The 11271-nt window shown below is 40.4% G+C and overlaps 1 protein-coding gene across 3 annotated transcripts in view; it reads right to left on the bottom strand.

Annotated features, from left to right (window-relative positions):
* Positions 1–3916: 3916 nt before the first annotated feature.
* LOC125923005 (uncharacterized) overlaps positions 3917–11271 on the bottom strand; it is a 73912-nt gene continuing 66557 nt past the window's right edge. For 2 of the 3 annotated variants that reach the window (XM_049631005.1, XM_049631001.1), the window contains exon 5: positions 3917–6921. In XM_049631005.1, the coding sequence (XP_049486962.1) occupies positions 6745–6921 (177 nt within the window). In that variant the 3' untranslated portion in view covers positions 3917–6744. The remainder of the gene's footprint in view (positions 6922–11271) is intronic. The other variant, XM_049631003.1, reaches the window with a different exon arrangement.

Raw genomic sequence — 11271 nt, 5'->3', positions numbered from 1 at the left:
ATTTTCCACTGGCCTTTGGTTTTTAGGTCTTGTTGATTTTTGTAATCTGTGCTTATGGAGCACAGATTATATGTACCTCATACATCGATGTGTGTTCTTGCGATAACTTCAGGGAAAAAAATGCAACAATTTTCCTTTCCTTTTCCTAGGTTTTTGTTTTCTAGGACCCATCTAGATCTTAAAATGTTTTCATTTTCACTGTAAATGAGGTAGCCTCAAATTTGTAAAAGGAGTCCAAATTTTTATATTTCCAGCCCTGAGATCCAGACACACAGAAGCAACTTCCAACATGACTCTCCACTTCTACATCTAATAAGCATCTCAAGGCTATCATGGCCAAAACAGAACAATGGATTTTACTCGAAACCCCTTCCTAAAAGTGACCCTCCCCACTCTTCCCATCTCCATGTCTTCAACATGCACCTGGTACCCTAGATCTCAAATCTGCCTCCTGCTATTTCCCTGGTCCAAGCCATCACCATCTCACCTCCAGCTAGTCTCCTGTTCCCATCCCTGTCCTCTACACACAGCAACAGCTAAAGCACCCTTCTTAAAATATTAATCATATCATGTTAGTCCTGCCCTCAAAAGTCTTCCGAGATTTCTCCAGATACTTAGAACAAAACCCAACTCCTTCCTAAGAGCCTCCAATGTTCAACACCAAATGTGGCCTGCCCACCTCTGATCTCACTTCCTACCTCTCTCCACCATATTTTTAGGGTCCAAATTCCCTTCTGTTCTAGGAACCTGCCACATTTTTCTCCTCTTAGAACTTTGTGTTTGTTCTTCTCTTTGCCCACAAGGCACTACCAGGTCTTTCGGCCGGCTCTGTCATGTCATGCTGGTCTCAGCCTAACTATTAGCTCCTCAGAGAAGCCTTCCCCAACCAACCCTCTCAAGTCACTCTCCAAGCATCCTCTAGAACAATCCCCTATTTTGTGTGCTTTGAACATTATTTTGTTCATTGTCTATTTCCCCCACCAGAATGCGAACCCTGTGGGAGCAGGGATCTTGCCTGTCCCATTCACTGCTATATCCCCAACTCCTAGAACAGGGTGGGTGCTCACTTGTGGAATGAAGAGGGAGGAATTCTGGGGGGGGGGGGGGGAAAGTTGTCGACAAGAAATTTGAATTTTAGTACAGTCACCAGGAAGTAGCTGTTCTGTAGACACACGATGCTTACTTTGTTGTCAGCCACAGGAGTAAGTGAGGACTACGTACAAAGAACTATCCAGTGACAAATGTGCAACAGTTTGCTCCGTGACAACTTCCAAACTGCATGCAAGTATGTCAATGCGCTCGTAAAACAGATGTTATCCAAATCGCCTGTAGGGCCAACATAGCTGTGTGGGACAGGTGGCTGCTTAGAGAGTAGGCAGGACTGTCACCTCACAGAATAGATTCTCACTGACTGAAAGCATCATAGTAGATCCAAAATATGCCATACCAAATGAACACCCCAACCTTTCGGTACAATGGAAAGAGGATGAAGAAGTGATCTATTTTACAAATTGCAAGACTTGATCTTACCCTGACCCAAATCCTGGTCACTGACTAATTAGCTCCCACTTTGGGTACGTATATTAGCCTCCTTCTCTGATTCTGTCCTCCCGATACCAATCTCCTTATCACCCAGCTAAAATGGTGTTTATAAACTGAAAGTACCCCAGAGACCATCCCAGAATGAATTCCATTACTGTTGGCCATGTCAATGGCCAATATGAAATATAATGGAATCTGTGTAATGAATATGTGATAAAGAGCTCATCATTGTCAAGCTGAGACACCAGCATGGTACTAACCATATGGAGCTTAATGTGGCTATAACTCCTTACAGACTCACCCAACCTCCTCTGTACTCTTAGGAGCATGTGATGTGCTCTTAGCTGAGAATCTAGAGAACTTCCTACTCTCTCCCTCCCTCCCCACCCATGTAAAGATATTTAATTTTTTGCTTCCTAGTCATATCTTAAAGAACAAGGTGGGGTGGGTGAGGGAATCAGAAGTCCTCATTTTGCTCTGGTTGAGTCCTTACTTTCATGTGGCATGGAGGAAGCACATGGGCTTTGAAATCATGCATATCATGTGACCCGGGCAATTAGTGAATTCCTGTCTTCCGTGACTTCCTCTGATGTTTAAATCCCTGTTTCAGGCCTTTTGTGATCAACAAGTCACAATTTGGCCATCACCTATCACCAGCAGGAAATGTTGTGTATCTTAAGAAATACCTCTCTGTGATGTTTCTTATGTCACACAGCATACCCGCTGTGACAGGTGCCATGGTGAGAGAGCCACCTCAAGGTTCTGTGATGAGGTTCTTAGAGAAGGGAAACAGAGGGCCTACCCCATTGCTTTAGTGGCTGTGAAAGAAATAAAGGACAACATCCAACAGAGCTGGATTTTCAGAGGCGGTAGTTAGGTATTCAAGCTCTGGGATAAAAAAAATACAATGCTTTGCCACTTACTGGCCATATGATATCAGGTGACTAACAACCTCTTTAGCCTCAGTTTCTTAAAATGAGACAAAATACAGCACCTATGCTGCAGGCTGCTGAAGGATTAAATTAGGTAATATATGTGAAGACTTTAATATAGCTCCCAGCAGGTGGGAAGTATGTCAATAAATCTTAGCTGTTACTTTGGCAGTATGGAGAGTTTGAGTTTCCAGATGCATGGTGATCAAATGCATCTTTAGTTATCTTTATTGTTTGATGATTTTGTTGGAAGCACTCATGCAAGACAGAGGCTCTTCCCGACCTGCATTTCCAATATTCCTGGAAGGGTGAGAGAAGGGGGTGGGGGGAGTGTGCCAACAGAGACATTATTCCATAAAACTAATTGCCTGGGAGTCTAGGGCACAGGTGCCTTGGCATGGGTACTAGATGACAAGACAATGATAGAAATAACCAACTCATGGGATAAGTGTGAGAATTAAATGAGCTAACGTATATGTAACTACTAACAGTCTAAGAAGTCATTGCCTTTTCCTCTTTCCTTTGCATGGTTTGGAAAATGCTTCAGGTCTTTATTTAGTAACTTGCCAAATAAATTTTTACACCCCCCTCCCCCGGGCAAATCTTAAGAGACCATTTCGTTCCATGATAAATTCTTGAAATGCTATGTGTTTCTTAAACATTTTTTTTTAATCATCTCGCCTTCCTTTCTCACCCTTTGATCCTTTCGTTCCCTTGTAGTCTCTCTATTTCTCACATTCCTTTAATTTACATTTTGTTGTAGAATCCTGGTACAAGAGCTTTATTGTGGCACCAATCATAGAATGACTTTTTTAAATGGTCAGTTTCTACAGAAGAGTAGAAGCCTAGCAGGATGCATCCTGCCACACTCTGATAGATATCCTTTTTTTTTTCCGAATAAAAAAAGAAATGGCTCTTATGGTATTCTATGCAAATGAATGCTGACTATAAGTTGGAAACACATTCAGCTGCCTCCTCAAACAAAGATGTCTTTTCAATGTCAGAATTCTTGAAAGTCCTTGAATAAAAATTCACTTCCCTCTAGAGTCGTATTGATGTATTTTTAATATTGCTATTTTTCTTTTATTGTTGCATTGAGATGCATTCTCATTTTGTTTGTAGTTTATAATCAAAAGGAACCAAGGGAAAAACTAGTAAGGGTCTATTGAAAGAGTTAAATCATTTCCCTACAGCTTTCCTAAGCGGAACTGATAGTCTTAGTCTGACTTAGAGAGCTGGAATAGAAAGGCTGCCAACATCTGTTTTGGTCAGAGACAGATAAAAGAGACTAATTCATAGTGGGAATAACCCATGTGTGGCATTCTGTATTCCATTACCCTTTTCACAAAAAAAAAAAAAAAAAAATACGCATGATACAGATAGACAGATATATTTCTACCTAAACTTTTCCACAGTGAAAATAAAAGAAACGTGAAAGGCTCAAAAGAGTAAATATTGATTTATTTACCTAGAATGAAGCCAGGAGCACATCAACATCACCACCACTACCTTGTAAGGTTGGGTCTCAGCCATCTGACAGAACTGGTCTTGAAATCTAAAAATACAGAAGTGAAAATAACATTTCAAATACCTGTAGAAACATGAGTTAGGGTTGACAGAAACAACTGAAATACAGGAATAATGTAAAATCTTTATTGTATCCATTAGTTTCAACCTTCTCTCCATTAAAACTAATTCAAGAACCGTTAATATATAGCCAAATAAAGTTACCTGAGATCCTCTTCTCTCATTATTGGTAAAGATGCCAACAGGTAAGCAAGAGAAGTAGTAAGCTATCTGGATAATTGATGAAATGAGTAAGCCACATAGAAATAATCAGGGCATGGCTGTATCAAAAGATCAACACTAGAAAAAAAAATGTTTTGCATTTAACAGGAATGCAGCTGTGGAGATAGAGAGAGAGATTTGGTTTCTTTCGTTGGTTAGTTGGTTGGTTGGTTGGTTGGTTGGCTGTAAATGAACACCGTCAGCTTCCTTTCTTACCTAATAATATACAAAAAGCCTCCAACATCTAGGATCATCAAGAAAGTTGTTTAATTCTGAATTACTTTAGGTAAGTAGCTCAATGCTTAGTAGCTTGGCGCTTTCTTTCTTGACACTAATCCTTGCATGACTGAAACAGCATTGTGATCAGAACAGAATTTTATGATATACTTTTGACAGTGAACAGGAAAATCTTGAGTCAGTGCAGCCCAGTGGATGAACTATATGCTACAGTTTTGACACCCAGAGCCCGTGATTCCCATGAGAGGAAAAGATCCACCCTGGCTACTCCAAAAGTGGAGGGCACAAGCACTCTTGTTCTTCTTATTGAGATTTGGATGCTCTTTTCCTACTTAAAAATTAAGCAAGAGCTCTTCATGACTAATCCTAGTCTTTTGTTTCTTCTATCTCTTTCCTTCTTTTTTTTTTCTTCTTTGTCATCTTTTTCACCGTCCCTTTCTCTTCCATGGCCATGGAAATTGGTCGCGGTCTAGGTGGGGGTTATGCCTTATACCTGAATACTAGAATACAAGCTCACTGGGGTCTAAGACTGTACAAAGAAGGGGCTCAAACATGCACTTTAAATAGAATAAAGCCAGACTACCCCAAGGTCCTATACTGAAGAAGTAACCATGTCAGAAGGGGAGCAGTTCCTACCCAAGGAAGGTCAGGCTGGTCTGGCGCATTGTTTCTTCTATCTCAGCATCTGAAAACATTTGCTTCTGAGCAACTGTCTTGTTAAATAACAACTGTAGTCTTTGATACTCAGAACACAGTACAAATGTTTTATGTTTCTGAAGTCTTTAAACATCTCAGAGCCTTAATTAACCAGAACTCAATGAAATGGAACACTAACTACCACTACTCTCCAAAAAATATTTTAAATTTTTTTCGTCATTTTACTTTCATGAAAAAGATCCAAACTTTAAGTGACTCACAGAGACCACAGATACAATTGATAAAAATGTCTCCACGTACACCTAAGACAGTATATATTCAGGCCAATCTCTTAAATCTTCTACAGGCAGAGCATGTAATACTGAATGCATAATGATCATACGTATTGAGATTTTAATGCTGAAGCAGAACAGAGCCATGATAATGGAAGAAATATTGCTATGTTCTCTGTTCTTACTAAAGCAAGAAAAACTGCTACTGCCCTTCAGGAAGATTTTCAACAAGAGAGAATATTCTTTTTTTCTTTGCATTCCAGATAATTGAATTTCTTTTTTCATCTGCCAAAGAATGTCAGTGCTCTGATCCTTCTAAGAAATCTGGGAGTAGTAGCCTGGAATTATTTATGATTTATGCCTACTGCCATAAAGGATTTGAGGCCCGTATTCAAAGAATTGATATGACCAATATGCTAGACTCTGCCCTTGACTTTTTGACCAAAGATGTGTGCTTCTTTTACTCTAACTATAAAACAAAAGACAGAGAGTCATAGGATGACAGAGTTAGAAGGGACCTTTACTACTAGAAACTGTAGATCATTTTATAGAAAACCAAGTTCCAGAAAAGTAAAATAATCTGTCCAAGGCCAAAGGGCTCATCAGTAGCAGCGCTGAGAGAAGAACCAGGTCCCCTGACTCCAAGTCTTTTCCCATTGGCCCAGACAGTCTCCCTTCTGTGCAGCTCTCCAGAGGATACTGCAATAAGGATGAGACAGGCCATTTTGTAAAGTCAGAATACTGGAGCATGCCCTGAAAGTATCCTGAAAGTATAAAGTACTAAGGCCAGTTTTCCTCTAAACACCAAGCTCTACCCTCTTACTTAGATAACCCAAGAGGCACCTCAAATAGGTCACAAACTAGCATCTCAGCTGCCATGTGGCCACCAACATGTGCCTCCTTTGCCCTGCCAGTGTTCCTCGGGTTACTGTCCCTGGCAGAGCCACTGATCAAATGGAGTCCAAGAAGAACCTGCCTCTGAAAGCACCAATGCCCACCATTAGGCTTCCAGATTGCTTTCCCTGGATGGTGTCAGTGGGGAGTGCTGGCGGTAGAGGCCAACTCACTTGTTGTGGACCAGAGCTTGTAGCATCAGGAGATACCAGACCATTAAGCCGGGAGTGGGGATGCATACAAGGGAAGGAGGTATAGTAGGTCAGTGAACTAAAGAGGGTCTGAAGCATGTATCGGGAGATGGAAAATGGCTCCATGGGTTCAGAGTCCCAGAGAAAAAGAATGTCGTGGGAATGCAGTCCAAAGAAATAACTGGATTTTTTGTTTTTCACATGTAGTCTTTTGATGAATCAGGTCCACATTTAGGGCCTGGGGGCAGGAGCAGGTACAGGTATAACTTTTTCCTTCTCTTCTGGCAAAGCTGTAGTTAATTGTTGGGGTGGGGGTTCCAAGAGCCATCTCAAGTGGACCAAGTACCTTTCTCCTCCACTGGCTCCATAGCTCCTCCTCCAATATCTCACATGGAAGAGGCTTTGGCTCTGGAAAAATAGAGGTATATTCTAAGTAAGAGTAGGAAACTCAACTTTATGGGCAGTGGTGTGCTAGGAAAAGTTTGACAATCGGCTCTCTATGAAAAACATGCACACATAAATACATGTGTACGTGTAATATAAATTTCCTGACATAAATAACGTTTGACTATAATATATAACTATAAGAAAATATTCAAGCCTCTGCATTAGAAATTCCATATAGTCATTTGATTTCTCACAGAACACTTTCCTTGATTCTTATCTTACTGTTGTATCCTTAGCCACCCATGGTTGCAATGATCAAACAAGTATAACTCCAACATGAATACTGGTGAATATTTTCATTTATACTAAGGAGTAATAAACAACAAAGACACGCGTCAGAACAAAACCTGTTCATGGATGATGTAAGCAGCTTCGTTGCTGAATCAGATAATAGTTTCTGAGTATCAAAGGAATATTTCCTCAGTTTGAGGGGGCTGTCCACAAGGTAACGAATACAGGCACAAAACAGATTTAAACTTAATGCTACTCATGTTATTACTATTTTCTCCATCATTTTCTTACGTCTAGATAGTCAACAAAAGGATAAATCAAGCCATGATTTCTAGCCAATTTCTGTGGTGTAAATACTCCCATCATGCAGATTTCAAACTATCGTTGTGACTCACTGACTATGCGGTCGTGAAGAGCGAGGCAGCACGGCACTATCTTTTCTGTTCACCGTACAGGTAGGATGGATGTAAATCACCTCAAGAGCATGGGTCATGTTAGGGGCGCCTGGGTGGCGCAGTCGGTTAAGCGTCTGACTTCAGCCAGGTCACGATCTCGCGGTCTGTGAGTTCGAGCCCCGCGTCAGGCTCTGGGCTGATGGCTCGGAGCCTGGAGCCTGTTTCAGATTCTGTGTCTCCCTCTCTCTCTGCCCGTCCCCCGTTCATGCTCTGTCTGTCTCTCTCTGTCCCAAAAATAAATAAAAAACGTTGAAAAAAAAAAATTAAAAAAAAAAAAAAAAAAGCATGGGTCATGTTAAAATGTAGCAAAATAATTTAAAAGTGGTGAGTGGGGGGTTTTGTTGCCTTTGTTTTTAAATATAACTGCTGTAATTGTAAGTTTATGAAATTGAATTCTTAAATAGCGGCTATGTTTAACCAGGGGCTCACAGAATTCCTAAAAACTTCACAATCAGCTCTCATAAACTGGCACAGGCCGGCTCTAGCACTCCACTGGAGGGAAAAGACATTCTTTGGAAAATGAGTATCAGGAAAAAGATTGCTAGTTCATAAGATATGTGTTCATATTAGGTTATAAAGCCGTTTATTAAGAAACTGAATTTCCAAGCCCTTGTCTAGTCAGTAGATTTGGCTTTTCTGGCCAAGTGTGGGGGGTTGGATTCTCCCACTTCCCCCACAAGCTCTAACCACCCCCAACCAACTCTCCCACAGACACCCACTGCACAGAAGGGATTCATTTAGCGCACCTCATGAGAGCTTCACCTTGTCCTATCCAAAATAACTCTTTCTGGAGCCAATTTTTTAGTGTAATTTATTCCAAACCTTTGATGGGGAAACTTGTACTCTTGAAGCTGTTCAGATGTGCAGCCAGCGGGGAGCTCCTGGGCCACACTGGCTTCTACAGCTACAGATGCTGTGGCCAAGCCCGACGCCCAGGGACACCACGTGGATTTCTAACATTCCTTGAGGGATAGCAGATCCATAGCCTATAAATGAATGCATTATGCTTATCCACGTACATGTTTTTAATCTGTGACAGGTATTTTATGGATTGGAGCCTTCATTTAAATGTTACATAATCCTCCTTTAATAAATAATGTGAATATTCAATATAATTGAAACAAGAAAGCCTGCCTTTGCTTCCGCATAAGTGGTTCAAAAACAAAAAGACTCAGCACAGATTAGAGATTGATCATCAAAAAGATCAGTTACATTAGAAAGTATGATCACGTGTCTGTCATAGCTTAATCGTAATGAAAGAAGTATAAATGATATTAGCATGTTTGCCTTCTTACATGGTCATCTTGAGCTCTTCAGACATAAGAAGCCAAAGAAATGCACCATTTGGTGAAATTACTAATTTGGCTTAACTAAAAGCAAAGCCAGGATGAATCAATTAAAAATACTAAGTTTCAAAATACGTTTTACAAGACACTTTCTAAAGAAATTAAGTTGCATTAATTTTCAGGGTAAGACGTAAGGGAAATTCCATCCACACTGCCAAGGAGGGTATTTACTTCAACAGCTTAAAGTGTACGAGACTGATGTAGGGAATCTGTTGATCTTAAAGAGTTTGTACCTGTAGCATTTAGCACAATGCCTGACTGAACATTCAAAAGGAATTTCTAAAATGAATGGACGAATTAATACCTTAATGGTTGATGACAATTTATTAGCATTATTTTTTAAAGTTTCTTCTGTTACATAGACTAAAAAATATGTTTGTAATTTTACTTATGGTACTAATTTCTTAAATAAACAGTTTCTCTATTAATATTATTAAAATTTAGTCCTTTACTAAATTATCATGTTTTGAATTATGAGAGTCTGTAATTAAGAAGTCCTAGTATTCTTCTGTGGCTTTTTCCTGTCCAGGATCCATTTCCCTTTCTGCCATTAATAACACCCTGATTTTCTCCTGGGGAACCATCTCTCCCCTTCTCATAGTCCAACCGGATACACTGAGATGGACCCCAACACCAGTCCACAAGTGGTCATATGATCCAAACCTGGTATTGTCAGTGGTTAGTATACAGGGACTTTATGCACAAATCCCAACTGTGTACCTGAGACATCCTTACAAGAGAACCTAAGCACCTTTATAACAAGAGGATAAATAGCATGGGTTCTCCTCTGCTTTGTGAACTGTGCTTAAGTATGTGTGGCCTGGTGAACCTTGGTACTTTATGCAAGGCAGTGTGCTAAGCGCTATCAGAGTTACAAAAATAAGTTAGACGGTCTCTACTTTCTAGGAACATAGAGGCCACCTGTGGAGTCAAATGTACTCCACACCAAGCACAGCATGAGTGCTAGAACAGATGGGCAAGCAAAGGGCTATCTCAGTGGAAGTAAGAACTGATTAAATCTAGTGAACAGTAAATACGAGCATTTCTGCACAATTTCCAAAATGGCTTGGTTTTTAACAGGTGCTAGAGAAGAAGCCTCACAAGAGAAAGGAAAAATCCATGGAAAGGCACTGAATAGGGAAAATGCATAAGGGATGCATGAAATGGGATTAGGGAATAAGCTAGGAATGGAGCATTTGTCAGATTGAGGAGGGCTTTGAACACTTAGCAAAGAAACTGGACCCAATTCCAGAGGCATTTTTTTAAAATTTCATTTTACATATACATACATTTTAGAGTTTTCTCATCCCCAGGACCAGGGCCAATTAACACACTAGTAAAACTAGATATTATGGAAAAGTGATTTACATAAGAATAATCACTGATATTTCTTAAATCCCAAACACTCTCTCAAATGTTATTTTCTTGGGTTTTCTCTCCCCAAATTACTTTTTCTCCCCAAAAAAGTAAAAAGTAACATCAGGGATTCAGGCCATTTTTTTTAGTCTTGCACTTTCAAATATTTTTCTGTCCTTTAAATATTTTAATCAACTTTATTTACAAACCACTAACCTAGGAATTATTAGTCTACAAAACTTCAACTTCAAAAAGTATATAATCGCTTAATGATAGATAACTCAAATTTACTTTAGAAGAGAGACAAAAGAGACTTCAGTTTCCTGCCAGAAGCTCGACAGTGGGAGGGCATCCAGCCTATGGAGAGGAAAATGAGGAAAACTCCTTGCTGGAGAAGTATATGTGCGTGCGTGCGTGCGTGCATGCGTGTGTGTGTGTGTGTGTGTGTGTGTGTGTGTGTGTATTCGGATTTATTTATTTATTTATTTGGAGTGGCGGGGGGAGGGAGAGGGGAGAGGGAGAGAGGGAAAGAGATTGAGAAAGAGAATGTTATGCAGGCTCCACACTAAGCATGGAGCCTGACACAAGGCCCAATCCCACGATCTTGGGATCGTGATCTGAGCCAAAATCAAGACTCAGATACTCGACCGACTGAGCCACCCAGGCATCCTGAGAAGTATTTATTTTGATACAAGGATATTGCAGGCCAGAAATATTGCTTTCCAGCAAAGATCCTCATGGGATTCATACACGCTTTCTGAGGAAGCAGAAGAATAAAGTCCTGATGTTTGCATGTCCCCTTAGATTCACCAGCACCACAGAAACTTAACTGGAATTAGAGGTGGAGGAACAAAATCTAGACATCAGGGTGGGAATCTGAGAGGAGGGAAGGGAGAAGGTCTTCTCTGATGAACACTGACCCT

Source organism: Panthera uncia, chromosome B1, assembly GCF_023721935.1.
Source record: "Panthera uncia isolate 11264 chromosome B1, Puncia_PCG_1.0, whole genome shotgun sequence".
NCBI lineage: Eukaryota > Metazoa > Chordata > Mammalia > Carnivora > Felidae > Panthera > Panthera uncia.
Note: the sequence above shows the minus strand (reverse complement) of the source record. Positions and strands in the feature narration are given on the sequence as shown.